At 51.7% G+C, this 27,162-nt stretch overlaps 1 protein-coding gene across 1 annotated transcript in view; it reads right to left on the bottom strand.

Annotated features, from left to right (window-relative positions):
* Positions 1 to 1,875: 1,875 nt before the first annotated feature.
* Positions 1,876 to 27,162, bottom strand: part of PNPLA7 (patatin like phospholipase domain containing 7) — a 127,538-nt gene continuing 102,251 nt past the window's right edge. The window contains exons 28-36 of the mRNA XM_050319757.1: positions 26,655 to 26,771; positions 22,109 to 22,178; positions 20,006 to 20,122; positions 17,246 to 17,394; positions 15,644 to 15,796; positions 13,080 to 13,187; positions 8,264 to 8,348; positions 3,660 to 3,763; positions 1,876 to 2,666 (exon numbers count right to left, since the gene is read on the bottom strand). Coding sequence (XP_050175714.1) covers positions 2,586 to 2,666; positions 3,660 to 3,763; positions 8,264 to 8,348; positions 13,080 to 13,187; positions 15,644 to 15,796; positions 17,246 to 17,394; positions 20,006 to 20,122; positions 22,109 to 22,178; positions 26,655 to 26,771 — 984 coding nt within the window. The 3' untranslated portion in view covers positions 1,876 to 2,585. The remainder of the gene's footprint in view (positions 2,667 to 3,659; positions 3,764 to 8,263; positions 8,349 to 13,079; positions 13,188 to 15,643; positions 15,797 to 17,245; positions 17,395 to 20,005; positions 20,123 to 22,108; positions 22,179 to 26,654; positions 26,772 to 27,162) is intronic.

Below are 27,162 nucleotides of genomic sequence, written 5' to 3'. Positions count from 1 at the left end.
TTGTCTGTTTTCTGCTGCTCCTTCAAGGAGCCCAGCAGCTCCCACCCAGGCTCCAGGAGCACCCCTGGCTGCCAGGAGGTTTGGAGTTAAACTACACAGCTGGAAATGAACGACCTGTTTGAAGACAGGGGAGGAGCTCTCCTGGAGCAAGAGCAGCTGGGTTCAGGCTGGCAGACTCCTCGTCCTTCTGGACCATAAGCTGGGGGAGCCCATCCTGCCCCGGGCTGGGGGATGCCCTGGGCAGTCGGGCACAGGGAACACTCTGGATCGGCCACTTTGTCACAGCAGGGGTGTGTGACAGTCTGTCCATCACCAGCAGGTTTGATTCAACCTCTGCTGAAGGCACTTTTGTTTTAACTGTATCCTCAGGAGGCAGATGGCCCAGGATGGGCTCAGTGAGGAGCTCAGTGATCTCTGGGGTTAGTCTGGGCTCCAGCCCTATTCACCATTTCCCAGGGAAAGGTTCTTGGACTGTAACCACCTCTAAATACAGACATTGAAGGGCCTGGCATGTGGTTTTGTCAGAAAACAAAGCTCTGGACTGTGCTGCTGCTGCTGCACGAGGTGTTTGCCCAGAGCAGCTCTGAAGCCAAGCAGGCTTTGCTGGAAGGTGGGCACTCACCTGCACTCCCTCACCTGCACTCCCTCCCAGGCCTGGCCCCAGCTCAGCACCTCCTCCCTGTAAGCAGCCTCAGCAGAAATTCAATCTCTCCAGCTCCACAGGCAGCCTGGGCCTCCACAAAAGCCCCTGGCTGTTCTACCTCCGCTTCTAAAGCCACTTTTAAGTTTTCTTTGTGAGAATTAATTCTTTGCAATAGCAGGGAACAGCCTCCAGCAACTGCAACATACTCTGTGCAACCAAAATCTGCATCAGAGATCTGGATGATCCTTGCAGGGAAGCTTTCCAACTGCTTCCATTGCTTCTGGATGGGCCAGGGGCCAGCCAGAGGTGCAGCCAGGTTGGGTGGTCTCACTGAGGAGGGGGCTGGAGTCCCCCTGGGAACAAAACACTCACCTGGGGCTCTGACACTTGGAAATACCATTTTGTTTGAGAGGAACTGCTCCCTGGGCACATTCATGGACATGCTCCACCCCTGGAAGTGTTCAAGTCCAGGCTGGACAGGGCTTGGAGCAACCTGGGCTGGTGGAAGGTGTCCCTCCCCATGGCAGGGGGTGGCACTGGATAAGCTTTAAGGTCCTTTCCAAACCAAACCAATCTGGGATTCTGACAGAGGAAAACATGAAGGGTGGGTAGAGAGGGAGAAGGCTGTGCCAGGGAAGAAGGTTAAATGCAGAGAATAGGTCACAATTCTCAGCATTTACAACCACCACAGTCCTTGGTGGTGCCACCAGACAACGTTTCTGGTCTCAGGGTGCTGCCCAGCCCTGGTCATGCCTGGAGGCATCGCCGGCAGCTCACGCTGACATCAGAGAGCCCAGGGAAGGAGGCAGCTTTGAGGAGCGCCTTCAGTGCTCTGGTTGGATGACAAATCCCTTCAAGGCAACAGCACCTAGAGCTTGTGCTGAGCAGGAGTTTACATAAAGCAGGAATCAGCTTGGATATCCAGCCAAGTGCAGCTACTGGCAACGACAGATGTGAGACAGGCAGAGCAAGCACCAGGGGATGTCTGAACAGGGTCCAAATCCCACCAACTGCTCCAGCCCCGGGGATAGAGCACTGGAGATTTCTTTCCAGTGCTTGACAATACCTGGAGTGACTCCTGCCTGGGGTGAGGAACTGGAAACCCTGCACCTTTCTTTGCAAGCCTGACTGAAAACTGCACGTGTTTCTTTGATACCAGCAAAGTTGGGCTCTTTCTTGCTGACAACTTTCTCATTTAGGACCCAAGACAAAGAACCACACAGACATCTCAATCCAGCAAAATAACTTTATTTCACAGGGCAAATACAGCCAAGTGGTGATCCCAGAGTTGCCCAGTAAGTGTCAGCTCCATGATCCGTCAGGAAATGTTCTGCTGGTGACTCGAGGATGCAGCTCCACGGCCACCCCTCACAATCATTTCTTAGGTTTAGATTTCAAGTGGAATACATTCAGATTTGCTCCTGTCAGAGCACTGCCCACAAGAACGTGGCTGGAAGTCACTGAGGAGTTAATTACAGAGTTACCTGATTTGAAAAGAAAGCAACAAAAACCCCTCCCTGCCTCCAGTGCTGCTGCCTGGGGGCCCTCTCAGCACCCCGAGGGGGGAACACCCCGGCCTTCCCGGGGCCTCCACAGTCAAAACAGCGGCTAAAACACAGCAGCCAAAAAATCAAGGCAGCTTTTTAAACTGCCCCTTCACCCCCCACCAGCCTCAGGGATCAATAAACCCGCTCCTGGCACCTGTAGGAAGGAGATGCCCAGGGCAGCCGCCCCTCCCAGAGCTCCAGAGGGATCCGGGCATGGCACGGGCTGTGCTTTGTGCTGGCAGCTGCCAGCCCGGCCCTGGCTGGGGAAGGTTGAGCTCTTGCTTCATTCCATGTAGGCCTTGGTTTGGTTTTGTGAAGTATTAAATAAATAAATAGGGCTGCTGTCAGGAGGGGGGGTGTCGCTCTGAGCCGGCGAGGTCGGACTCTCCCGCGCTCTATCCCGGCTCTCCCGTGCTGCTCGCCTGGCCCTCCGTGCTGGGCACAGTCCTGCGCTTCCTCAGCTGCATGTCCTCATCCTGAGGGGAAGAAAGCACAAATTAATCCTTCAGCATCCTCTCTGAGATGGATAAAATCCGTCCTCTTCCCCTCCACCAGCTGGGATAAGCCCAGCAAACAAACCCATCATTCCAGCTCCTCCCTCAGAACACTGGAGCCTTTTTACACCCTCCCATGGGTACCTTCCCAAACCATCCATGTGCTCCCACTGAGAAGCTGTTTGTGCCCAACAGGGCAGGCAGCTTCACCTTTCAACCCCTCTGGCCACAGTCAGAGCAGCAGGGACGTGACCTGGCTGAGCTCTGCTGCTCAGGCTGGGGTCACACCCGCTCTCACAGTGCAGGTTTGCCTCGGGATGGACCTGCTGTCCCACAGAACCAAACCACTTTGGCTGGAAGGGACCCCTGGAGGGTACAGTCCAACTGTCTGCTCCAGGCAGGGCTCACTCTGGGGCTGGAGCTGCTTCCTCAGGGCATCAATTAGCGTTTCCAGTACCTACAAGGATGGATTTTCCACCTTCTCCCTGCACAGCCCTGGGTGGGTCTCAGCTGTGTGTACAGGGCAGGATTTCCCAAAGCCAGAGAGGGTTTCCTTTAGCACAGGTTGTTCCTGTCACCTCTTGGCTTTTTGCTGGGCATCTCTGCTTCTTGCACGACCTTCTCCATACCCACCCTCAGGCAGCTCCAGGCAGCTGGCAGGTCCTCCCTTCAGCTCCCCTCCCTCAGCCTCTCCAGCCCTGACCCACCTCAAGAGCAAACCCACTGAGCTGCAGATTTAACTGTGAGCAGGTTTTGCCACAGGCAGCACCGCTGTGGCACCCCTGGCCCGAGCAGGGTGAGCACCTGCCACTCAGTGTCTGCACCAACAACAACCAAACTCATCTCTGCACAGTCCTGCTCAGCCAGCCCCTCCCAGGTGTCTCTCCCAGCATCCTTCCCAACACCTCCAGCTCACACTGTTCACCCAGGGCTCAGCAATGAGCAGGCACTCCCTGTTTCCAGGGCACTTCGTACCGAGTCGGAGTCTTCTTCAGCCTGGTTGCTTATGAAATCCAGATAATCATCCTTCTGGTTGTCCAGGATTTCTTCCTCGTACTCAGTCTGGTAGTCTGACTCATCTAAAGAGAGGGGAGGGAAAAAGAACTGGGTTTAACTGGCAGGCAGAGAAAAGTGGGAGAGGAACCATTGCCTCCACTGAGCACCGGGGCACTCAGTGAGCTGGGACTGCTCAAACACAGAGCTCAGCTCTCCAGCCACAAAAATAAACCATGTCCTCTGTGTGAATTGGTGTCCCAGAGCCCTCCAGAATCGAAGGAACCCTCAGCAAGGGCAGCACATGGTCCTTGTCATTCTGGAGGGCACCTCTGCCCAGCCTGAGGGACACAAACACTGGCAGTGGGGAGTGAATTCCCTGGTGAATGCCCTTCCCAGCTCAGCTGCTGTCCCACCCCTCAGTCCCACCAGACCCGGGGAACACCTTCAGAAGCCTTTGAGCTGCCAATCCAAACTCCCCTGGACACACCCTCGCTGCTATCAGGGGTCCCAGGCTGCTCTTCTTGGTGCAGAATAATTACGTGTCTCACAGTCTCAGGGGACAGTAACATTTACACTCCCTTCCTCCAGCAGATTAACATAACTTAGGAAGCTCAGGACCTGTGCACAGCAGCAGGACACGCCACCAAGCCACTTCCAAGGAAGGAGACACATCAGTGCAGAGCCAGTGCCTCTCCCAGCACCTGGAGATCACCTGGAGGGTCCATCAAACAGGCAGCAGGAGCAGGACCCAACAGGGGCATGGAGTGACAGGACAAGGGGGAATGGCCTTAAGATGAAGGAGGGCAGGGTTAGATGGGATATTGGGAAAGAATTCCTGGCTGTGAGGGTGGGGAGGCCCTGGCACAGGGTGCCCAGAGAAGCTGTGGCTGCCCCATCCCTGGAAGTGTCCAAGGCCAGGTTGGACGGGGCTTGGAGCAGCCTGGGCTGGTGGAAGGTGTCCCTGCCCGTGGCAGGGGTGGGAGTGAGATGAGCTCTAAGGTCCCTCCCAACCCCAAGCAGGCTGTGGTTCTGCCAGGGCTGACTCCCCACAGCAACTCAACACTCAACCAACGTGCTGGGCTGGGGCCCATCGGTGGCTCCAGGTCCACCCCCCAACAAACCAGCAGCCCCTGCAGAGCCTGTCCCACCACAGCTGACACCACAAAACATGTGGGCAGTGAGGCACAACCTGTGGCAGGCAGCACCTTCCTCCTCTGGCCCCCAGTTCTTCAGAAAGGGAGTCAAGGCACGGAAATGACACTTTAACGTTACGGCTGAAATCAGGTCCGTGTGGCACCAGCGCTTCCACCCCTTCCCAGAGTTAATTCCAGTGTGCTCTGAGCTGCTGAAGCAACACCTGGGATCCAGCCCACTGGTGAGGAGAGTGGCTCATGTTTAAACCGGATCCTTGATTAAGTATTTCTCCTGGGAGCTGTCAATAGCATCTGCTCCACGCTGAAGACAACAGCACAGTCTGTTCCACAGCCTCTTCTCCCAACATGGTAACTACAACCAACTGCTACAACGTTGGGATTAAAGGCATTTGGTCTTTTGTATTTTATTTTTAATGTCTTTTTTTTTACTGTGGATCAGAGAATCGCTGTTAGTTTCTATGAAAACCACTAATGATAATCTTTGATAAAACACCCCAGAGAAAGGGGGGTGTGAACAGCAACAGACACCACAAACAGGAGCTTGGAGTTTATGCCTCTGATAAATCCGACTGCCATCCAAACCAGGCTCCTTGATTCCCCAGCACTACTCAGCATTTAACAGGTCTTTCTACAGATACAGAGAGGGGTGTCCCTTCTCACACTCTTCAGGAAGCAGCTCTGGGTGCTGGAGGGGGAAAGGAGCACAGGAGGTGGCCCTGCTGTCCCCAGACATCACCTTCCTTGAGGCTGAGGCTCCCAGTGACCACTCCTGGGTGCTACAAAAGCTCCCAGAAGCACAAGCAGGACTGAGGCCTTGCTGCTCCGCTCAACTCACCGACACCCAAAGAGCTCAAAATCCAGCCAGCCAAGAGGGTTCCACCATGGAAAGGTTCCTGAGCCTGCCCTGAGCAGGGGGAGCATATTCCATGCAGGAAGGGCACGTTTCCACACCCAGAGAGCTGCTTTGTGCCTCTGTAGCTGGTGGCATTGCTTTCACATGGGCATCATTTCTGCAGGCAACCCCCAAGCTGAAGGCAAACGGGGCTGTGGGGCTGGAGGGGCTCTGTAAACCCTGGATGTAAATCAGGAACCTGGGAGCTCAGCACAGCCTCAGGTCCACTAGTGCCTGATAACTGTGTCCCTGCAGAGGTTTGGGGATGTCTCCTGCTTCAGCTGCATTGCAAACCCAGGCATTTGACACCACCATTAATATTTCTCTTTCATAAATCCTTTTCCCCAAATGCTACAAGTGCTTGATGTCCTTCAGCCAGCCCTGGGCCCCAGCAACCCCTCCCAGGTGGGAGTGTGACCAGGGATGTGACAGAGACACCCTTGCGGATGGCACCTGTGCTGCCCTGGCCACAGCCAGGGCTGTGAGAAACACAATTAGAGCTGGGGGAGCGATGGAAACAGGAACAGGGGCACAAACACTGCAGTGGCTCAGCTGTGAAAGGAGCTTCTGTTGTGCTACAGACACCTGTGCCCTGGCTGTCGGGTACTTGGGTCCCTCTGCTCAGCCCTGCTTGGGGGACAGGCTCCCTTTCTTTAATTTTTAGAAGGTTTTAGTCATTGCTCTCAGTTTGTTCAAGAGTGAAGAACAAACTCCACTGCCCTCTCCCCACAAAGACAACACAGCTCCTGCCCCTCCAGGGCTCTCACCCTCTGTGCTGACCCTTCACCATCCACCAGATCATGAGCCTTTCTCTTTGATTTCTTTAGAACAAGTTGTTGCCACAGTTCCTCCCCCCAGCCTGGCACTTGCAGCGTTGCTGTCAGAACAGGCAGAGCCTGAGCCCGCCCTCAGGAAGGGATTTCCAAGCAGAACAAAGCTTTCCCCTGCTCTGACAGGGCAGTTTCACAGCCCCCTGTCCCCCCGTGGGCCACCAGCTGTCAGAGCACCTTCCCCAGCACCACCCTGAGCAGACACACAGCCAGGGAGGTGTCACCCCCCACCTGCTTCCCCCGTGGCTCCAGGGACCTCCTGGGCAAAGCAGTGCCATGCTGGAGGCACTGTGTGTGCAGGGGAACGTCACTACAGCCTCTGCCACCCAAAAACGGGAGCCACCCACCGTGTGAGCACAAAGGATCCTTCGTGACACGTGAACGACTCTCCCGCCACCCTCTCCCTCCTCTGGGCTCTCCACAGCCAAGGGATTCCAGCATCCATGTGGAACATGTGGCACCTGCCCACCCCACCCTGGCAGCCCCTCCTCAGCCCAAAATGTGCCCCATCTGCCTTCTGAGACACATCCCTTTGCTCCCCTCGTGCCCAGCAGAAAGCAGGATGTCCTAATGTGGGGAATAATCAGGAACTGTCTAAAGCAGGAGGATCTGTCCCAGTGCACTGGTTAAATCTGGTTAAATCTTAGCAGGTCTCAGTGCCTGAGCCTTAAATAACCACGTTCCATGATCTCTTCACTCTTATTCACGATGTCTGCTTCAACCACATTTGATTAATATTTTCTTCATAAGGCATATGATTGTAATTAGCATTTCAAATTACCACAGGGACATCTCTACAAACAGTCACAGATGGGAGCACTGCTAACTTTAGCTTTCCCTCTGCAGGAACGAGAATCAGGAGGAGGGGAAGAGACTGTTCAGAAAGAGCTCCAGCCCTGGTGACACACTCAGGGGTTTCAGGCCTGCAAAGCTCTGCTCCTTTTGGCTACAGGAGCTGCAGTTATGGCCCAGACAGGGAGCTGCTCTGCAGGGCAGGGCTGGCACCGGGCACTGCCTGATGCAGCAGCTGTTACCTGCTCCTCATTAGTTCTTCCCATAACAGGAGCACACAAAAAGCAATGGAGCCAGTGAGTCACTCCTGATCCTACTCATGACAGCAGGGAAAACATCCTTCAGGCAGGGCTTTAACTCAGGCAGGGCTTTAACTCAGGCAGGGCTTTAACTCAGCCTTCTCTCACCTCCAAGGGGCACGGACTGAAGGGCAAAGCCATGGCAAGGACAGGCCCAGCCCAAGGGGGATGGAAGGTTGTCCCTGCATGAGTTGCTACACATGTTATCTCACTCAGATGAGTCCTGAGCAGGGATTACTCCCACCAGGAAGCCAGGCTGGAGCACACCAGTAACGGGCTGACAGCTGACATCTTCCCATGGAGGGACATCCCACATCCCACTGCCAGCCTCTCCCAGGGGAGGCGGTGGGAGGGGGACACGGAGGGTCTGGCCTGGGCACAGCTGCAGGAGGGGCTCTGAGGGAAGCAGGGACAGCCCACCAGGGCCAGCAGTGCCCAGCAGGGACAGCCCAGCAGGGCTAGCAGTGCCCAGCAGGCACTGGCACTGTCAGCCAGTGTCACTGTCCCAGCTCAGAGCACGGGGAGGTGAAAGCAGTCAGGAGGAGTCAGCAGCCATCCATCCCTCCTCCCTGCCCTTCCCAACACTTCCCCAGCACCAGCAGATCCCCCCACTCACCGTCAGCCACAGGGGCTTTCACGGGCTCGATGCGGGACACGATCTCTGCCAGGTCCGTGAAGGAGGTGGTGGGACAGGTCACGTTCTGAAACACAGGGACAAGTTCTGGGTGTGTTAACAAAGGTACCCAACAAAATCCAAACAACTCAGGACTGTACAAAAATGACATTGAACAGACAAAGCTCCAGACACATAAATTCTCTACAGCTGCCCCCTCAGAAACCATTACTCATCAGTGAGAAATCCTCAGAACAGCTCTCCTGATGCAGGGCTGGTGGTGGAGATGGGATTCTCAAGTGCCAACAGTGGGACACGCTCTAATGGCTCCTGTTCCACCCATGCAACAAGAAGCCTCATTAAAAATTTACAGCAAACTGTAGAATAGATCCCAGAGACAAGAACCAGAGGGTCTGGGCCCCATGACAGATGATGTTCACACCCCTTGTTTGTCCTGCATCACTGTCACTTTATAAGGACTGTCTGGGCCAAGGGCAGCCCCCAGGGGGGTTTTGCTTTCCCCTGGGAGAAGGAGCCCCAGAGCCCAGGTGGGACACACACATGGTCCAGCCCTCAGCTGGGGTGATGCCACGAAGGCTGCATGGACAGCTGGGCACTGGGGTCACCAGGACCCCCCTGGGGACCCCAGTAAGACACAGAGCTGGAGGTGCTGCAGCAAGAGCCTGAGGTACATGCAGAGAGACACATTTCCCACTGTAATTCCTCTTTCCAATAAGCCCTTTCTGTTTTCACTCTGTCTCACCCAAGCAGTGGGCTGAGTGTTCTCTGTTTCGAGAAGTCCCTGCTCCAGTCTCTCCTCTGAGAGAAATTTTGGACTTTAAGAACTGTTTTGTTTTTCTTGTATGCAATGAGTGGCCCCACCTACTCCTCAGTGGACACCTGAACAAGTCTCCCCTTTTTTAAACCCAGTGATTTTAATGAGTACACCACCAGAGGAAAGGGATGGGGAGGAGCTGGCAGAAGGAACGGGGAATTCATCCTTCCAAACACCCAGACCTGCCCCCGTGCTTCCAGGCAGAGCAGTTTCCTAACACAGGGTTTTCTGAACAATTCTTTGCTCTTCTGGTAAGAGCACCAGTCCTATGAATCACTCAACCCCTGTGGGGTCACAGCAGCAGCCCATTCTGCTGCAGCAGAACTCTCTTAGTTGACCTTTCATCCCCCACTGACTTTTGATGTCATTCAGAGCAGCTCCAGCACCGTGTGGATCCAGGACAAACAGCAACGCTGGGCAGAGAAAAACCCACAGGGAATGAAAAATGGAACAGCAGCAGCTCAGGACACTCTTCCAGACACAGAGAGCTTGGGGAGCTCAGTGGGGCCGTTAAGGAACAGCCAGAAGGGTGAGTCAGCCCAGGCTCATTTTGAACATCCAACCTGAATGGTCCCAGGGCAGCATTTGCAGAAGGCTCCTTCCCAGGACAGGAGAGAAAAGCTCCTACGTCTTCAGTCTGTGCCATATGACTAAATGATCTGGAAGTGAGGGACAGGGGCACCCTCTGGCCACCACACAGACCCAGAGATGTCCGAGGCCACCCCTGGACTCTAAAATCCAAGGGGACAAGGTGGTTGCACAGAGCATTTGGGCAGTCCCTGGGAGCAGGCAGGGACTGGCTTTGGATGGGACAAAAGTCCAGGGCACTTTATGAACAGCTGAACAAAATCCTGTAGGAACATCACCAGAAGGTGCCTCAGGAAAACCCCCACCAGCTCCTGTGGTGAGGACTGACAGGAATGAAGTGTGGCCAAACCCACGGGAGCATCTGTCACCATCACTGACCCGCAGATGGTCCCAAGGTCGGCCTGTCAGAGGACACTTGGGGAGGCAGCTGCACCCAAAGCCTCAGCACTAGGACTGGGAAACCACTTGTGGGAACCAGGTGCCTTCCCACAGTCATCTGATGCTTTACCAACAGGAATTGAATGTTTAAGTGCTTCCTCTCACTACTTTTAAGGACAAAACCATCCTCCCATCAGATAGCACAAAGCAAAGGAGTGCCTCAGATCCACCCAAAATCTACTCTCAAACCTTTCTGATATTTCTTTTTCTTCCAAGGAGGAAAGGATGCTCTTTGGCACAATCCTTAGGAAATAAATTAGAGGAGATAGACAGTTACTATTGTAGTCTACTGGATTATATTTAGCTTTCCCTATGAATAACACCTCAGTAGACAAAACTTCCCCAAGGAGATCCAATTAACGGTGCTGCAATATTCTGTGCTGGGGGAGAGTAAGGGCTGCTCAAAGTGAGGTTTATATAAGGTTCCCGTTGTTTATGTCTGCGGTATTTGCGTTTTGGAGGCAAGATAAACAGGGGTTGAATGATCAAAGCAAAGGAGAAGTATCTAAATGATTAAATATCTGGATTTTTAACTAAAAATTCGACGCTCATGATGCGGAAACAAGACAATAAGGAACTGCACTCAGCTCTCAGACGTTGAACACTCCAGAAATAGATGAAGAGCTAAAACACATAAAGCATCAAAACCTTCACTAATCAAAGGCAAGTTAAAAATATCAGCTGTTATCCCTGGAAGATAACAGAGCTAAAGGACTTAAGTGACTCTAATGGACTAAGAAAAGCGAGACAAACAGCCCGGCGGGAGCTGCATTACTTGTTACTTTGCAGAAATAAATCTATGGGAACCAAAGTCAGGTGCAAAAATCTTGACTTTTACAGGACTTTGAGGACAAGCAGATGATCCCCTGGGGTCCTTGGGAGCACAGCCTGGAGTGGAGTCCCAGTTCCTGCCCCATAACCCGGGTGGTTTGGGGGGTCACTCTCCCAGCCCTGTTATTTCCACACTCCTCAGCACTCAGCACTTGCTGCCTCATTCTGGAGTGCAGTGTCAGGCTGTGTCTGCAACGAGGACGTGACATATCTGATCTCCAGGGTAGTGAAGTGCCACAGAACCCAGGGTGGATGTGCTAAATGGTCACCCTGCTGCTGCCTGCACAGCTCCGACACCGCGGTTCAGCCGAAATATCCCCCTCGGTCACTGCAGCCCATCTGAAGGGCAATTTTAAAAGCAGTCTTCTTTACAAGAGGGGTTTGTTACAGCAGTGAATATGTTTGAGTTTGGTGATAAGAGTGAGGCTGAAGCAGGACACAACCATTTCTGGGACATGCACGATCCTCCCTGCCTTGACTTCTCCTTAATTAATACACAAACCCAGCACCAGCCCATCACATCTGATCATGAGGTGTCAGAGGCAGATGGGGGCTCCTCTTCTGCAGCTCACACGAATGCACCTCCTCATCCAGCTTCTCTTCTCTCCTGGTTTGGGAATTCATCTTCCCAAGTAAGAAATCCCAAGCTGAGGGGTTTGGGGGCTCCTCAGGCCATGTGGATCACCAGACACATTCCCCCAAGCTCAGTCCCTGAGTGCCCCTCCCAGATCCATTCACCCTGCCAGGCAGCTCGGGCAGGATTCACCCCACGCTGGGGAGTCACCAGTGAGAGTTCCCCCGGCTCCCCTCACACCACCAGAGCTGAGGGCACCTCTCATCTCCTCCCAGCAGAGCCATCCCCACTCCCTCAGTGACTCAACAGCCCCAGCTCCCCCCTCTGCTGGCACGGCGGGCTCTGAGGGCACCACTGTGGGCGTCATCCCCCCCTCATCTCCGGGCCCATGTCCATCCCTGCCCTTCCTCTCCCCACCTCCCTCCCAGCCAAAGTGCTCTACACCCACCTCTGGAGAGCTGCAAATCCTCCCTGTCACTGTTCACCTCAACTGACTTTTCTCAGAGAGGCTCACTACGGTTATGATTCATTTGGGCCATCACTTAAAATATTACTGCTCGCTTCCCTCCCTCTCTAAAAGACAATAAAGAAGAATTACTGAGTAAAACATGAAGTCTTTGTAGCACTTGGCTTTCAAATCAGAGGGATTCAAAGGAGAGGAAGGAGAGTGAGCCCATATATTATAATATATTACCCAATTCCTCAAAAAAGTGATAACTGTTTCTTAAAAGCAACTGGAACTTCCCCAGCCCAGTCAGGCTGCTGTGAACCCACTCAGCCCTTAAGCATTAAACCAAGATGTGAGCAGACATCTACAGCCACACAGCAACACCACACAGCCTGTGGATTTACCATCACCAGGAATTTACTGCTTGGAAGAGTCGAACTGGGCAGGACGAGGTGTGTGTCACCACCTGGCACCTCCACAGCTCCACAGGCCTCCTGGAGCCTCAGTGAGGGCTCCCCAAAATGCCTTTGGAGCAGAGGAGTGAGGAAGAAAAGCAACAAATCAAGAATGCCCTGCATCCCTGCAGGGATTTTAACTCCTGGCTGAAACCACATCTCCAGCGAGGGTTTAAATCAAGTTTTCTGAAAGCACCCGAGAATTATTTGAGTCACATCCTGAAAAACCAGCAGTGGCTGAGATCAGTGCCAGCCATCCTGATTCACATCCTCTGGGAGAGAGACACATCCCTGGCACACAAGTTTCTAGCAGCAAGAACAGTGTCCAGGTACCACCTCGAGCTTGTGGCAATTATTAAAGAATAAATGAAAAATAACTCTCAAAAGGTTACTTTGGCTGCCCAGTGTTGCTCAGGGAGGGAGTCCAGGTGCACATGGGTACCGGTGTGACCCTCACCTGAACCCACAGACCACGTCCTGGGATCTGCAGGGAGGTGCAGGACCTTGTTCATCCAGGGGGTGGTTCAAGGAAAGACAATTCTGAAGGGCTGATCCCACCTCTGCTTGCCCAAAATACAGCTTTCACTAATAGAGCTTTGCACCAAGAGCCAAGCAGCTCTTGCAGATACTGCCTTTCACTGAGCACTTACATCAGTTTTGGACTTGCAGATCTCTTGCCTGTCCTTTAGCATCTTGTCAAGGACTCCACTCCTGCACCAGACATTAAACACGGTTTTCCCGTGCTGATATCCCACTTCCTGGAAAAAAGAGTCAAGAGAGAAAAAGTAATTAATAAACTAAAAAAAAAAACCAACACATTATATGTTATCATCTGCAAATAGGAGGGAATCCAGAGCTCTAGCCCAAAGCCAGGATGACTTCTGCTGCCTTGCAGCCTCAGCTACATAAACTCTCCAGCCTAAAACTGGGGGAATAATGTAGGAAACAAAGTGCTGCTTTAATTCCAAACACCAACTTCAGTATCCAGTGAAAAGTGCCACCTGATGCACTGTTTTGACAGCACTGAATAATGCCACAGAAAGCAGAGCTCAGGATACTGAACGTGCCCCTCCAGTCTTGGCTCTTTCTTTGGAAGAAGGTAACAACCCATATACAGGCTCGAGAAGAGCCAAGGAAAAAAAATTCCCTGCAAAGAAAAGCTCCCATAGAGCCCTGGTTCCAAAATCTCTTGAAATAAGTTAAGCCAGACAGCATTGAACACGCTGGAGCAGAAATGATGGCACGTGGACACCCCCAAACCCACACACTCCACGTTCCTCTCATGTAAAAGGATAATTTGTGCTCGGAATAATAACATGGCACTGCCATCAGCATGGAAACAACTGGAAGGAACAGACCCATTACTGCAAGTTTCACTCTTTTTCTCAAAAAGCAGTAGAAATGGTGTTGAAAAATCAAATGGGAAGGACAGAGCAGCAGCTTTTGGGAGCCCTGGATCCCAACTCCTGGCAGCAGCACTAACCCTTGTGTGGGAAGCGGCCCTGGCTGAGCTGGTGTTGTCTCTCCTCTGGTTTTTGGATGAGGGTCCAAAGCATGAGTGGCACTCAGGGTGGAATTCACCCCCTATAATCCATCCCAGCTTCCCAGCCCAGAGTGGGGGTGATTACTCAGGAGAAAAAGGACCTGACAGCTCCGGGTCAGGCTGATCCAAAATAACCACGAGGAGCTGAGCTTGGGGCTGACACAGGAGAGGGGTTTGACAAGAAGAGGGGATTTAATTCCTCGGTGCCCATTTCTGTTTTCTGTAAAATCCAGGCACACAGCTGAAATTAAAACTCCTCCTATTTCCCAGCCCATAAGGAAAAACGAGTGCCTGGATTGCCCCTTCCTTTAAGGTCAGCACAGTTCAAAGTTCCCTTGTGGACAGAAGTTATTTACCTCCAGGAGCCAGGAGGGTGCTGCCCCTCCATCCCTGCAGTGTCTGGTGCCAAGAACTGGCTCACAGACAGTGACATATTTGAGTAACTGCACTTTTCCAAGTTTTATCCCACTGACTACATTTGCCTGGTGTCTTTACATCTCTTTAACAACACCCCATTAGACAGAACAGAGATGTGACAGCTCACGATCTGTTCCTGTGATGAACTACCAGACCTGTCTGTCAGGGCTTTCAGATCAGCCAGGGCACTCCAGAGCAAAGAACATTATTTACCAGCAAAGCCTTAGAGCCATTGGCAGCCAGCAGTGTTTGCCCAGGAGCCAAGAGACACCAAATAGCCTAGAGAAAATATTTGTAGTGGGGAAATCAGCTGGTGGTTTGGAACAGCTGCTGTGTGTCCTAAGGACTCTCCCAAATGTGAGCCTGCTGCTGTGTTCCTGGGCTTGATCAGTGTTTATAACCCAGAAAAATCAATCTGCAGCCTAAGGAACATCCCAGCTTCTCACTAAGCAATAAAGGAGATTGACTTAAAGAAGAAGTGGTGGGTTTGCAGCCCGGGAGAAGAGCAAAGCTCTGCAGAAACGCCTGGAGGTGGAAGATGCCTGCATGGTTAAAGAAGGTAAAGAATGGGAAGAGGCAGTAAAATCACTTCCACACTGAGCCAGAACCACTGCTCCCCCTTGGGCAGGGACATTTCTGTTGGGAATGTTGGATTATGTCACCAAGATGACTCCCTGCACACCTGGAGTCAGCTCTGCCCACCCTGGGTTCTGACACTTCAACAAACCCCATCCCAGCACTGCCCAGCCCGGTAGCACCTTATTTACCACAACCACTGCCACTGGTGCCCTGTCCTGACCCTCTGTGGGGTGCAGAGGCATTGTGGATGATGTTTTATTAGCAGAAGTGTTGAAAAGTTTAACAGAGCCAGGTATTTTCACACTTCCCTCCGTTTCTGGGGTTCACGGCCTCCCCACCAGACTTCTGCAAATCCTCCTCGCGACAACAAGGGGAGACAAACCCCAAGAGTCCAGAGCAGCTTGGAAAACCCCCAGGCTCAGACACCCAAGAGCTTTTCCCAAGCAGCTGAGTGGGAATGCCACAAAACAGAGCGAGGCAACCGATCCCTTCATGGGTCGTTACGGAATCAAGAACTGCAAACTCGATTTCTGCCGCTAATCCAATCTCCCGGCCCGGCTATCATTCTGCATCATTTAGTGTCAATTATTCACTCCATGCCAAGCCCTGGCAGTAATCAGCAGCAGGAGCCAGCGGGTCTGTGTGGAGCAGGGGACACGGGGTGGGGGCACTCACACAGATCTCGTCGAACTTGCCGAAGTCCAGGGTGCCGTAGCGGTCGATGGGGGGCCGGATGTACTCGCAGTAGTCGCTGTTCTTCACCATCTCCAGCTGCCTGACGCAGCACACGTACGCCAGGCGCGTCTGGATCTCGGCCATGTTCAGCACCTGCACACACACCACTCATGAGGGACTGAGGAACACGGACTGTGCCCCCAGCACAGACAGAGCGGGTTATCACACCGAGGAATTCACACATCAGCACCTCCATCTGTTTCCTGGGCACTGTGGGCAGCAGACAGCGAGTCTCCATTATCAGGAGCACAAAGGGAATTGCCTTCAGACACCTTTCTGCAGTTCAAGGTTGAACTGAGTTCTTTCACTCCAGGATACAGATGTAGCTTGAGAGGGAGATCTGTGCTGGGGTGAGAGGGGCACAGTGGTGCTTCAAGGCAGGAATCAGTGATGCCCCAGCCCTGCAAGTGTCCAAGGCTGGGTTGGACCAACCTGGGCTAGTGGAAGGTGTCCCTGCCCATGGCAGGGGGTGGAACAAGATGATCTCTAAGGTCCCTTCCAACCCAAACCATTCTGTGATTCCATGACTCTCTGACCCCTCCAGTGGCAGGGCAGAGGTTTTGTAGAATGGCTGAGGTGAACAGGGGTGATCCAGTCCAACCCTCCTGCTCAGGCAGGAGCAGCTGGGGCAGGGTGTCCAAGACCATGTCCAGCTGAGTTTTGACCACCCCCACAGGTGGACACTCCCCAATTTCTCTGGATGGCCACTGTTTTCACCACTACCAGTAAAAGAGGTGTTTCCTGGTGTTCAGAAGGAATCTCATGTTTCCATGGGTGCCAACTGCCATTTGGGCAGCTGGGATGTCTCACTGGGCTCGACTGAGAAGGGTCAGAGCCTTCCATTTTCCACCACCAAACACTGGGAGCAGCAGGGTCACCTCTGCCAAGGCCCAGGGCACTGCACACCCACCCCAGCTCCAACAGGGAGGCCAAACCTTCTCAGGGGAGTGAGTTATCACAGAGGAAAACTTCAGGTTGCAGAGCAGTACCCACAGTTTGCAGCACTTTCTCCAACTTTGGGAAGCACAAGCAAGTACCTTAGTTCTGGTTCCAACTGGGGAATGCAGTTGGGATGGAAAAAGAAAACAATATTCCCTTGGGGGAAGCTGCTGAGCCAAGTAATGTAGGAAATGCAGACTAAGGCACAGAGCTGGCCTAACCACATGTAACAAGAGATACATAATAATGATAAACTCATGCTCTGCAGCCCCACGTTTATCAGTTGTACTTAATTACTGCCTACTGCTAAAATCTCCCTAAACAAGCAGTTCAGAAACATAGAGGAGAGAAACACTGAACTGGACAATTTTACTACTTTTACTGACAAAATTAATAAATTCTGACTTTATCATAACTATGCACCTCTAAGGAAAGGTCTCTTTGCTCTAACAGTTCTCCCAGCCCCTTCCCAGCCCGGGGCTCTACCCCTTCCCACGCCCTTTGGTGTCACTGCCCAGCTCTCTCCATCCAGGAAGGAGAGCTCAAAACCAAAGAGATGACGATGTGTCACCCTGAAGGAACAAGGGGGAGCTTCCACAGTACCTTGACTTTCTCAGCCAGTGGGTTCCACCTCTTCCAGAGCAGCCACCACCCGGACAGGCAGTCGCCGTAGTTGGTCAGGTCGGTCTCGTCGCGGCTGCCCACGTCGATGGCGATCACCACCTTGGCTCCCATGGACCTGGCCACGTCAGCTGGGGGACAGGGGTTGTCAGAGCCAGTGCTGCTGCCCTCGTGGGCATGGATACACAGACAGGTATGTCTGTGGCTCCAGGACACAACCTGAGGGGTGGCAGAGCCACCCCTGCCAGCCCTGCTGCTGCTGAGGGTGCTTGGTGTGTTCAGCTGGAGCAGAGGAGACTGAGGGGAGAGCTCATTGCAGTTCCAACTGCCTGGGCAGGGGCAGAGGAGGGGCAGGACTGAGCTCTGCTCTGGGGGGACCAGGGACAGCCCCCAGGGAACGGCTGGAGCTGTGCCCTGGCTCCCCAGGGCAGTGGGCACAGCCCCAAGGCTGCCAGAGCTGCAGGAGGGTTTGGATGATCCTCTGGGGTACAGGGTGTGACCCTTGGGGATGGGCCTGTGCAGGGCCAGGAGTTGGACTGGATGGTCCTTGTGGGTCCCTTCCAACTCAGCATACTCTGTGAGACATATAAATATCTATATATATATGTATGTAAATGGCACAAATATACAACCTGAGGAGGTGTCAGAGCCACTGCTGCCAGCCCTGCTGCTGCTCTTATATAAATATATCTGTAGATATATCTGTACATGGCTCAAATGTATAACCTGATATTGCACCAACCACGAGTGTCTCCAAACAGCCCGAGACAGAAGTGGTGGAGTCCCCATCCCTGGAGGGATTTAAAAGACTTGTGGATGTGGCACTTGGGGACATGGGTTAGTGGTGGCCTTGGCAGTGCTGGGGTCGGACTCGCTGATCCTGGAGGACTTTTCTAACCCAGGTGACTCTGTGGTTCCATATAAACATGTGCAGGGCCAGGAGTTGGGCTCATTGATCCTGATGAGTCCCTTCCAGCTCAGCACATTCTGTGATTCTATGACTTGCAGCAACTGTGATGAGACCATTCCCCCTCAGGGAGATTCCCAACCCACCCACTCCATTCCATGGGAGCGATCCCAGCATCCTGACCAGGCCCCTGCATGACCTTAGGGTGAGTTCCCAGTGCTGAACTGCTGGTGAAATCATTCAGAGTACGTTCTGGCCTGGATTAGTGGCCCTGCTGTCACCAGAACCAACGTGAAGCAGCAGCCAAACTGTCCAGAGGGAGCAGGAGACCGGAGGTGGGACACACAGCACGAGTCCACTTACACCACATTAAGGTGTGGGAAAGAGCTCATTAAACCCTCACTAATTCTGCCTCATTCTCATGAGAACAAAAGACCTGGGGGGCAGTGCAGGGAGAACAAGTGGCAGTGGCCTCGCAGAGGGGAGTCAGCAGTGCCAGGTCAACCCTCAGAGGGTGACAAAGGGAAGGAGCAGCCCAGGGACCTGCCAGGAGGAGAGGCTGGGAGGATGCCAGTCTAAGAAAGGCTGTGGCATCCAAGGGAAAGGCTCACATTTCAAAGTGGGAGAGAAATGAGGCAACACTTCCTACTTCAAGGTCAGTGAAAAGACTGGTTGTAGTCATTGGATACGGGCGAGGATTTAGGGAAGTGCTGAGGGAGGGAAGAGAAGGACATGAACCTCACAAAATGAATTTATATTTCTTCCACACCCCCAGAGTCCAAGATAGTTGCAGTTTCCAGAATAGTTCTGCGTAGGAAAACTACAGCTTTGAAGAGCCAATTTAGATGCTTTATTTAGACCCTTCTTTAAACCTGATCTGTTCTGTAACTTGGATTTACATTCCTGGGCTCGTTCAGTCTATTGTGTGCTTTTCCCCCCCAGTGTCACCTGGGTGTTTGCTCTTTGCCCTCTCCAGCTGTGGAGGTGGAAAAGCTGCTTTGGTTTGCAATTCACACCTCTGCTTACAGACACAAACAGAATGTCAGATGCTGGTTTGGGGGCATCTATTTCGTGTCATTTCCATTTCTGTGGGTTTTTTGTTGGGTTTTTTTAGGCAAATATAGCCCTTGATGGAAAAATATAGCCTGGGTTTGTCTGGGAGTCTCTGACTGAGATTCCTCCCTCTCTATCTGTGCCCAGGCACAGCCACAAACTGCAGTGACACCACACAGCTCTGCCACCTTCCTGAGCCACCCACCCCTGGGTGCTGCCTGACTGTGATGACAACCTGGCACGAAACACATCCCAAACACACACCAGCACATTCACACCCTGGCATCCTTTTTGGGTTCAGGCCTCAGAGCACCCCACACTCCACATCCCTCCTGTGACCACCCCGTGATTGCCCCCCTGCCACGTGCTCTGGGTGACACCTGAACAACAATGCTCTGGCTTTCTCAGAATTATTCCTTAATTAACCAATATTTTTTTGAAGAGAAACTCCAAGACAGACTGTGTGTTTGTGGTTTGATTCTCTTCTTTCAGCAAGCACTGAAATAATTCAAAAATTGGCTGGGAATTGCCTGTTCAGAATAGGGCTGCTAGGAAATACTTCATAACAAAAAGATAAGTGTTAATAAAGCCACAAGAAAGGAAACACCCAGGAAAGTGAGAGCAAGGACTGCAGGTTATGGAGCATGAGGTTAAAGGTCTGTGAGACTTCTCCATATTTCCTTTTTTGGGGAAAAAAATGAAAAATAAAGAAAGGTCCAAGGTCTGCAGGCTGTTTGATGGGCCCTCCTGGGAACCTCTTCCCAGCTGAGCTGTGCTCCTACCTGGCAGGTTGTTGATGTAGCCTCCATCCATGAGGAGATGGCCATCCTTGGGGTCACAGAGGGGGGGCATGTACCCCGAGAGGGACATGCTGGCCCGGACATATCTCCACAGGGAGCCTGCAGGGGGACAGGGAGGGGTGGAACCACCATTAACGACCCAGCATTAATTACTGCCACAACGGGGGAGGTTTGGGCGCTCATTAAAACAATCAGGAGACCCAGGCTTTCCTCAGAACACTGCGAGGAACTTATTAAAGCAGTTTGTTATTTCCTATATCGAAATCCTGGCTAGGAAAACACCAAGATTATGCAAACACACCATGGGGTAAAAGCCTCAGAAGGCAGAGTTTTCAGCCCATGCCTCACATTTACTGCCTTCTAGGAGAGCTCAGCATATGCCTGACTGCAGGAATCATCTTCAGGGCTCTGTGGGGCTCAGGCTGATGAGGGAAGGAAAAGGCTCCTCCTGGGGACAGGGGGACACACAGAACAAGTGCAGCTAAAGCCATGGAGTTCTACAGAGATCCACTGACTTCTAGCAGGACCTGAACATGAAAAATACACGCTGTAAAAGCCCCAAAATTCTGTCTTCCCTCCCCTGTAACAAGCAAATGTGAAACCACTGCAAGTGCTTGGTGGGGATCATCTCTCCTCTTGGACCACTTCTGTTGGTGCTGTGAGGAACGAAGTTATAATCCTTTAAGCTGGCAGAAACAAGGTTTAATCAAGTAGAAATTGATTGCATCTGTTTCCTCTAAAACATTCTACTTTAAGGCTCTTAAACACTGATTCTTCCCTTAACATTTGCATCAGCTGAATTGGGAAGACACTGCATTTCCAAGGGGTCTTGTCTGAGAAGTGAATCTTTAAAATATCAAGAGTAAGTGAGCCTTGCAGTGTTGGCTCAGTGCTCAGTAATTAACTGCCTGCTGCTTCAAACAGCAACTCTTCCCAGCAAACTGGGAACTGATTTTTTTTCTTTTTCAAACAGATCACAGTTCTGTTTCTAATTATAACCCCAGCACTCCTACTGTTAGCACAGGTTGACACTGGCAGATTTGGGGTTTGGTACGAATAGTTTTAGTTGAGTTGGAACTTCCACCTAAGAAAAATGCTGACTTTTAGTGTTACACCTCACAGAGCAAACCAAGATGGGAAATGGAGGCAGCTGGGAACTTGATTCCTTTCCCTTCAGTGAATTCTGGAGATGGCCATAAAGATTCTCCAGGTGATTTCTCTCCTTATATTAAACTTCCACAGGGACAAGCAGCTGGATGGAGTGACTTTCTTGACCTCGATTTGCTTAACCTGCTGTGGACTGGGAATACAAAGCCTCTAAAGGGATTTAATCCTTTTCTTCTGCTTGTTTTAGCTGCCCTGGTTGCCCCTGATCAAAGCCCCATGTCCTTCAGGGGCTTCCTGCTCCTGAACAGCAGGAATGCACATCCTACCCCTGCCAGCTCCAAGGACAGAACATCAGAGATGTGGCAGCAAAGGCTTCAGCTCCCCAAGGGAATATCTGGGGCACCTGGAGGGCTGTGCTGCCTTCAGTGAGTCTGAGTCACTGCCCTGCCACCCCAAATAGACAAAAGCCAAAGCCAGTGTCCCACAGGGATGTCACCAGGTCAGCAGCTCGGATATTTCTCCCTGTTCACTCACTGAAGTACATCAGTTTTCCTCCAGAGAAATAAAAAGGACGGCCACAAATGAGAACCTAACCCAGCCTCTGCTTCAGGCACAGAAATCTGTTCTTTGGGAAAACAGCCTTTTTTTTTTTTGTAATGTGGAATTTGAATCTTAAAAGGTTTTGAGTGCATTAGGTCTGATTTGTGGCTAAAACACCTGCCCTTCATGGGATGATCTAAGGAAACAGCCTGGTGTCGATGGGCACATTTTCTCCCTAAACAGTGAATTCAGCCTCTTGGTTAATGCCTTCCCCACAGCTCTCTTCCTTGCTGTTACCTGTGTACAACCCCAGTTTGGTGCTCAGCAAATAACAGAGGAGGGAAAAACAAAAGGAAAAACAAAATTCCAGGAATAAGGGGTGACCCTGAAGCCTCACATCACGATTTAAGACCTGGAGAAGGTCCAGTGCACACTCACCATCCCTGTGGACCCTCATGGCTGAGGCAGTGATGTCAGTGGTGATGGTGAAGTAAGGAATCCACAGATCCTGCAACAGAGGAGGCCCCAAATTTACTAAATCTGAAACCCTGCACTTACCTACCCCCCCTGCCTGACACAAACCAAAGCAACAACCTCTGGATCTCAGCAGACAGAGCTGCAAACACCTGCATGGATGGAGGAACAGCCCTCAGCCCTGAGTCTGAGCTCACACATTTGTTTCTTATGCAAACATTTCATTCAGAACCAAGGCAGACAAAAATCCTTATTTCCTCTTTTTTTTTTTACTAGAAAAACTCCTTGTTCCAGCAGACTGTCCAGCACACAGAGACCTCCTCACTCAAACCAGAGGTCACCTTCTGTGTGAGGCCTTTGTTTTCCTTTCAGGAAGGGTGGGGGTTTGATGGCCCTACTCTCACCCAGAGGGATCCTGAGGCTGTTTGGTGCTGGAGGACAAGGTGAGGGGAAGACTCACCTTTCAGATGTTTGCTTCTTATCTAGGTCACAACACCTGCTGCTTTTGGCCTCCCCTGGGGACATGGCACTTGACCTCACCAGTGTGGCCCCTGCATTGCAACCAACTCCTTCCACTGTTTGTCCCCTGTTCCCAGCAAGTCTCCCATAACCATGTTCTCCATGGATCAGTGTGCAACTACTGGGCAGCCCAAGGCAAAGAGGGCAAGGAAATGATTTATGGCCTCGGGACTGAACAATCTGAACCTCCCGGTGGTGGGGCCAGGGGTCATTTCAGCAGGAAACGCAGACCCAAAGCTGGCAACACCAACCAACTCTGGAGCACTGGCTACAGGAACAAAGGATCCTGCAAGGAACATCTCCAGGAAGATCCCAGAAGCTGACTGAGATCCTGCAGGGTAACACAGTGTGGAACAGAAGAAGGAGAGTGAGATGATACCAAAAGAGCGGCCAAGCCAAGTGCTTTGTGCAAATTTATTCAGCAAGGCTGGAGCAAAGCAGCCAGCCCTGCTCCTGGCTCATTCCTTCAGCCAGGTCTGCACTCCCATCCTGGAAAAAGCCAATGGAATGGTGATCTCCCCTCCCTGCTCAGGGGTTTGTGGAGTCAGGGAAGTTTTGGAACGTCTCCATGGTGTCCGGTGAAACGGTAGCTGCCAAGGGGAAGGAGCAGGACTTGGCTGAGTAAACTGAGCTTATCCCAGGGAACAGCTGATGCTGCTCTGTCAATCAGCAAAGCTGAAACAAGACTGAAGAGGAAAACCTGCTCTCCCAGCTGGCCTTTGTTCATGTCTGGGCCTTCTGTAGCACAGCCTTGATGGGTCTTAAGCTCCAGTTAAACTGGGTTTGGACTCCAGTGCCAACAGGAGCTGGAAGCTCTCCCTCACTGGTCAGGCTGCAACCCCTGCTGTGAGTTTCTGTGATGCTCAATCTGAAATTCTGCAGTGCCACGAAGCAGGTTTTTTTCTAGAGAGTTTAATCTCTTCAGTAGCTCTGCAAAGATGGTGAGGCCAGGGAGGACTCACAGATGCTGCACCAGTATCACAACCCAGCTGGTGGAAATGCCAGAGGAAGGAGGATGAGTAAAGTGTGACTATGGGAGTATTAAGATGCCTCTCCATGCTGAAGATATTCTGGTAACTGCAGATCCCAGTGTATCAACCACTTGTTGCCAGTGTAAGTAAAAAGAGGGGAATGGGAAAAGAAGCCTCTCTGACACGTCCTTTCAAACACCTGCCCAAAGGAAATGAACCCAAGCCCTACCAGCAGTAATAAAGACTGCAATGCTCAGGGATCCTTCCACTGGTTTTGGAACAGAGCATTAATCAGGTCTGAAACAGGACTTAATAAAATCTTGTCTGGTTCCTCACACAGTAACCCCCAGCTGACAACAGCATTTTCGCATGAGGATAAAAATTCTGGCATGGGGAGTAAAAATTCCAGAGCCTGGTGTTCTCCCAAAGGGATGGATAATTTCAGAGGAAAATAACTGTATTTCTTGAGAAATTTCTTTCAAGCACCTTGTCCTTGGTTTCTGTGCCCAAGTGCCCTGTCCTGGGTTTCCAGGTGCCCTCTGAGGGCCGTGCAGAGGCTGCTTGGGGAGCACCCGTGCCTGGAAGCTGCTGCAGCAGTGACGGGGTTGGTGTCACCAGGGCTCCCCCACAAGCAGCACTGCTGGGAATCGAGAGACACCCACATTGCAAGGGGTGGCAAATTCAGGAGAAAATGGAAACCTCCCTTTCAGTGTCAGAAATAACAGCTCGACGTCAGCGTTTCTGCTCCTGGCTCCAGTGCAGGAGAGGGAGGGGGACCTGTGTGTGTCACCTCACGGGCAGCAAAGAGGAGGATCCAGCCCAGAGCTTCTTCATTTGAAACCTTTCTAGACAGAGGGTCAGCACCCAGCCAGCCCCCTGGGTAGGAAGTTCCCAGGTGCTGCTGCAATCCCTGTGGATCCTCCCGGGAAGGAGCAGTTGTGGGTAAGGCTCCAAACACACCCTCTGCTTGTGAGGCTGTGATTAACTCTTACATTATTAACACCTATTTCCAGTTGGAAATCATTGCTACCCACCCAAACCCACTGCAACTCGTGAGAAAAGGTGGATGTCTGCAGTTTGGCTGCTTTAAATAGCGCTTTGACAAAACACTTGCTCAAGGCTTCACGTTTCCTAGTCCAGCTCCTGTGAATTCCTCAGTCACCCTTTACCCTTGGACAGCTCCCAGTTCCTTCTGCCCTGTGCCAGGGCTGGTTATTCTGTGCTGCTGGTGTTGGGAATTGCAAAGAAGGAATAACTGCCTTTTCCTGGCTGAGTTAGACAACATTTGCCCTTATTTATCTGAGGGAAGCTCCCATGTGAGGAAACCCTCGGGCACGAGGGGTTTTGCTGGTGATACCCAGCACAGACAAACAAAGGTGATGCTGTTGGATGTCCCACAGAGAACTGGTGTTCTCTTGGATAAAACCTTGCTGTGACTGCAAGGGTAGAACAGAACATCCAATTACAGCTGTTAAAATTCCTAAGGAAGGAACCTGCTGCATCTTAAAAGGGAAGTCCAATGAACTGACTGCTGGAACCCGAGCAGTGATAGATAGAAATGGCCTTCAGCTGTGCCAGGGGAGGTTTAGGTTGGATAGTGGGAAAAACTTCTTCATGGAAAGGGTGGTCAGGCACTGGAACAGGCTGTGGTGGAATCATCATCCCTGGAAATGCTCAAACATGAGCAGATGCGACACTTGGGGTTATGGCTGAGTGGTGGCCTTGGCAGTGCAGGGGGAACGGTTGGGACTCCACCCTGGAGGGCTTTTCCAACCTAAACAATTCCATGATTCCACAGAGCAGGGACACCTGAGCTCAGAGGAGATTTTCTTCCAGGTTGTCCCTCTCTCCTCAGTGCTCTGCTCAGTGTTATCCCCCCTGCCCTGCCCCACCCCAACTCACTCCAAGGGAGCCCAGAGGGGACGTGGAGCTCTGGGGGCTCTGCCTGAGGCCAGGAATCCACGGCAAAACAAGTGCAGGGGAGCTGGGCAGTCCCTGGACAATCACATGTTTTCCACCAGGCTCTGCTGCACCAAAGATAGGAGCTGGAGCACTGCAGGAAGGGACCCACATGATTTTGGGTCTGCTCAAACCACACCACAAAAATAATCCCAGTCTCTGCAGGACTTATCGCTCCCAAACCTGTTTGTTTCCAGCACCATCCCCTCTGCACAACAAACTGCTATTTTAAGCCATGTGATGATTAATCACTTACTTTCATACTTCCACGTAAGCAGGGAATGTTTTGGATTATTTTTAATAAATATATTTAAAGTCTCTATACAGTGTTGATTTGCTACATAACCTTTCATCACAAGGATTCCAAACACAGGAATAATTCGGTTAAAATGGAAAATGAGGTAAGACTGCAAGGCTACCCAAACACTCCCTAAGCTGGGTGATCCAGGAAGACTGACATGGATAATGTGCTTTACAATCTGCTGCTGCTGCTGAGGGACAAAGGACAGGTGGGGTTCCCAAGGTGGCTCTTGGCTCAGGTGGACCATTCAACACCCAGCAACTGCAAAAAGGTCACCAAGTGCAAACCAGGACACAACACGCTCTGCCATTACTGCAGTTCTCAGCAGGCTGCTCAGAAAAACTCACTCCAGCTTCAAAAATAAACCTGAAAAAAAGCCCAACCTGTTGCTACCCAATTCAAGCCCCTCTGTGGTGTGCCCTGAAGGTCTCTGAAGACCTGATTTGCAGAAAAATAGTGATGGAACAGTCTCAGCACTTCTCCTGCAAGTGTCACGAGTGTCACTTGTGCTCTCAGACAATGGGATCCCTTTGTCAAACAGAAGTGGCTACAAATAACCTACAACTTGTGTTTTCTAACTCCACCAAAAAGAGAGGACAGGCTCCTTCCTATAGCCATGTGACATCACATTCACACTTCCACCATATTTTTAGTCATCCCACAGCCCCAGATTCCTTATTAGCATGGGGAAAAAAGCTATTTCTGCTCCAACAGAACACAGTGACATCATTCCCTAACCATGAGGTGAAGATGCACCTACCTCTATCTGCTTATCTTTGAAGATGTTGTTGATGCTGTTGTTAAAAGCTGCTCCAGAAAACATAGAGGTTATTGGATAGGTCAGGTCTAAGATAGTCTTAAACACCGAGTTCATAACCTAAAAATCAAAACAAAAAAAGGTATTTCAGAGGTAAATATAGGCCAGAATCCATATGAATGTGAGCATTAATGGCTGCAATTCCAGAGCCATCACATTCCAGAGTTTAGGGTCGACATGCCCAAAGCGTCACAAGTGAGTGCAGGAGGTGCAGAGGGGACAGAAATACCTGCAAAAACCACAATCAGGAGCATCTTGTATGGCAAAGGAATGGAAAACCAAAAGCAGCAGCAACCTCTGCAGCCAGTCTGCAACAAAGCTGGGAAAACATGCACTGCACTGCTCCCCCTGTGCCCCAAAACCAGCCCATCCCACAGAGCAGCAGCTCAGCCTCTGCACATGCACATGGACGGTGCAGCTTCATCCTCTGTGATTTGTTAAATAACAAAAG

The sequence above is a fragment of the Myiozetetes cayanensis genome, unplaced genomic scaffold (assembly GCF_022539395.1).
Source record: "Myiozetetes cayanensis isolate MyiCay16 unplaced genomic scaffold, myiCay2020 scf23, whole genome shotgun sequence".
Taxonomy (NCBI): Eukaryota; Metazoa; Chordata; class Aves; order Passeriformes; family Tyrannidae; genus Myiozetetes; species Myiozetetes cayanensis.
Note: the sequence above shows the minus strand (reverse complement) of the source record. Positions and strands in the feature narration are given on the sequence as shown.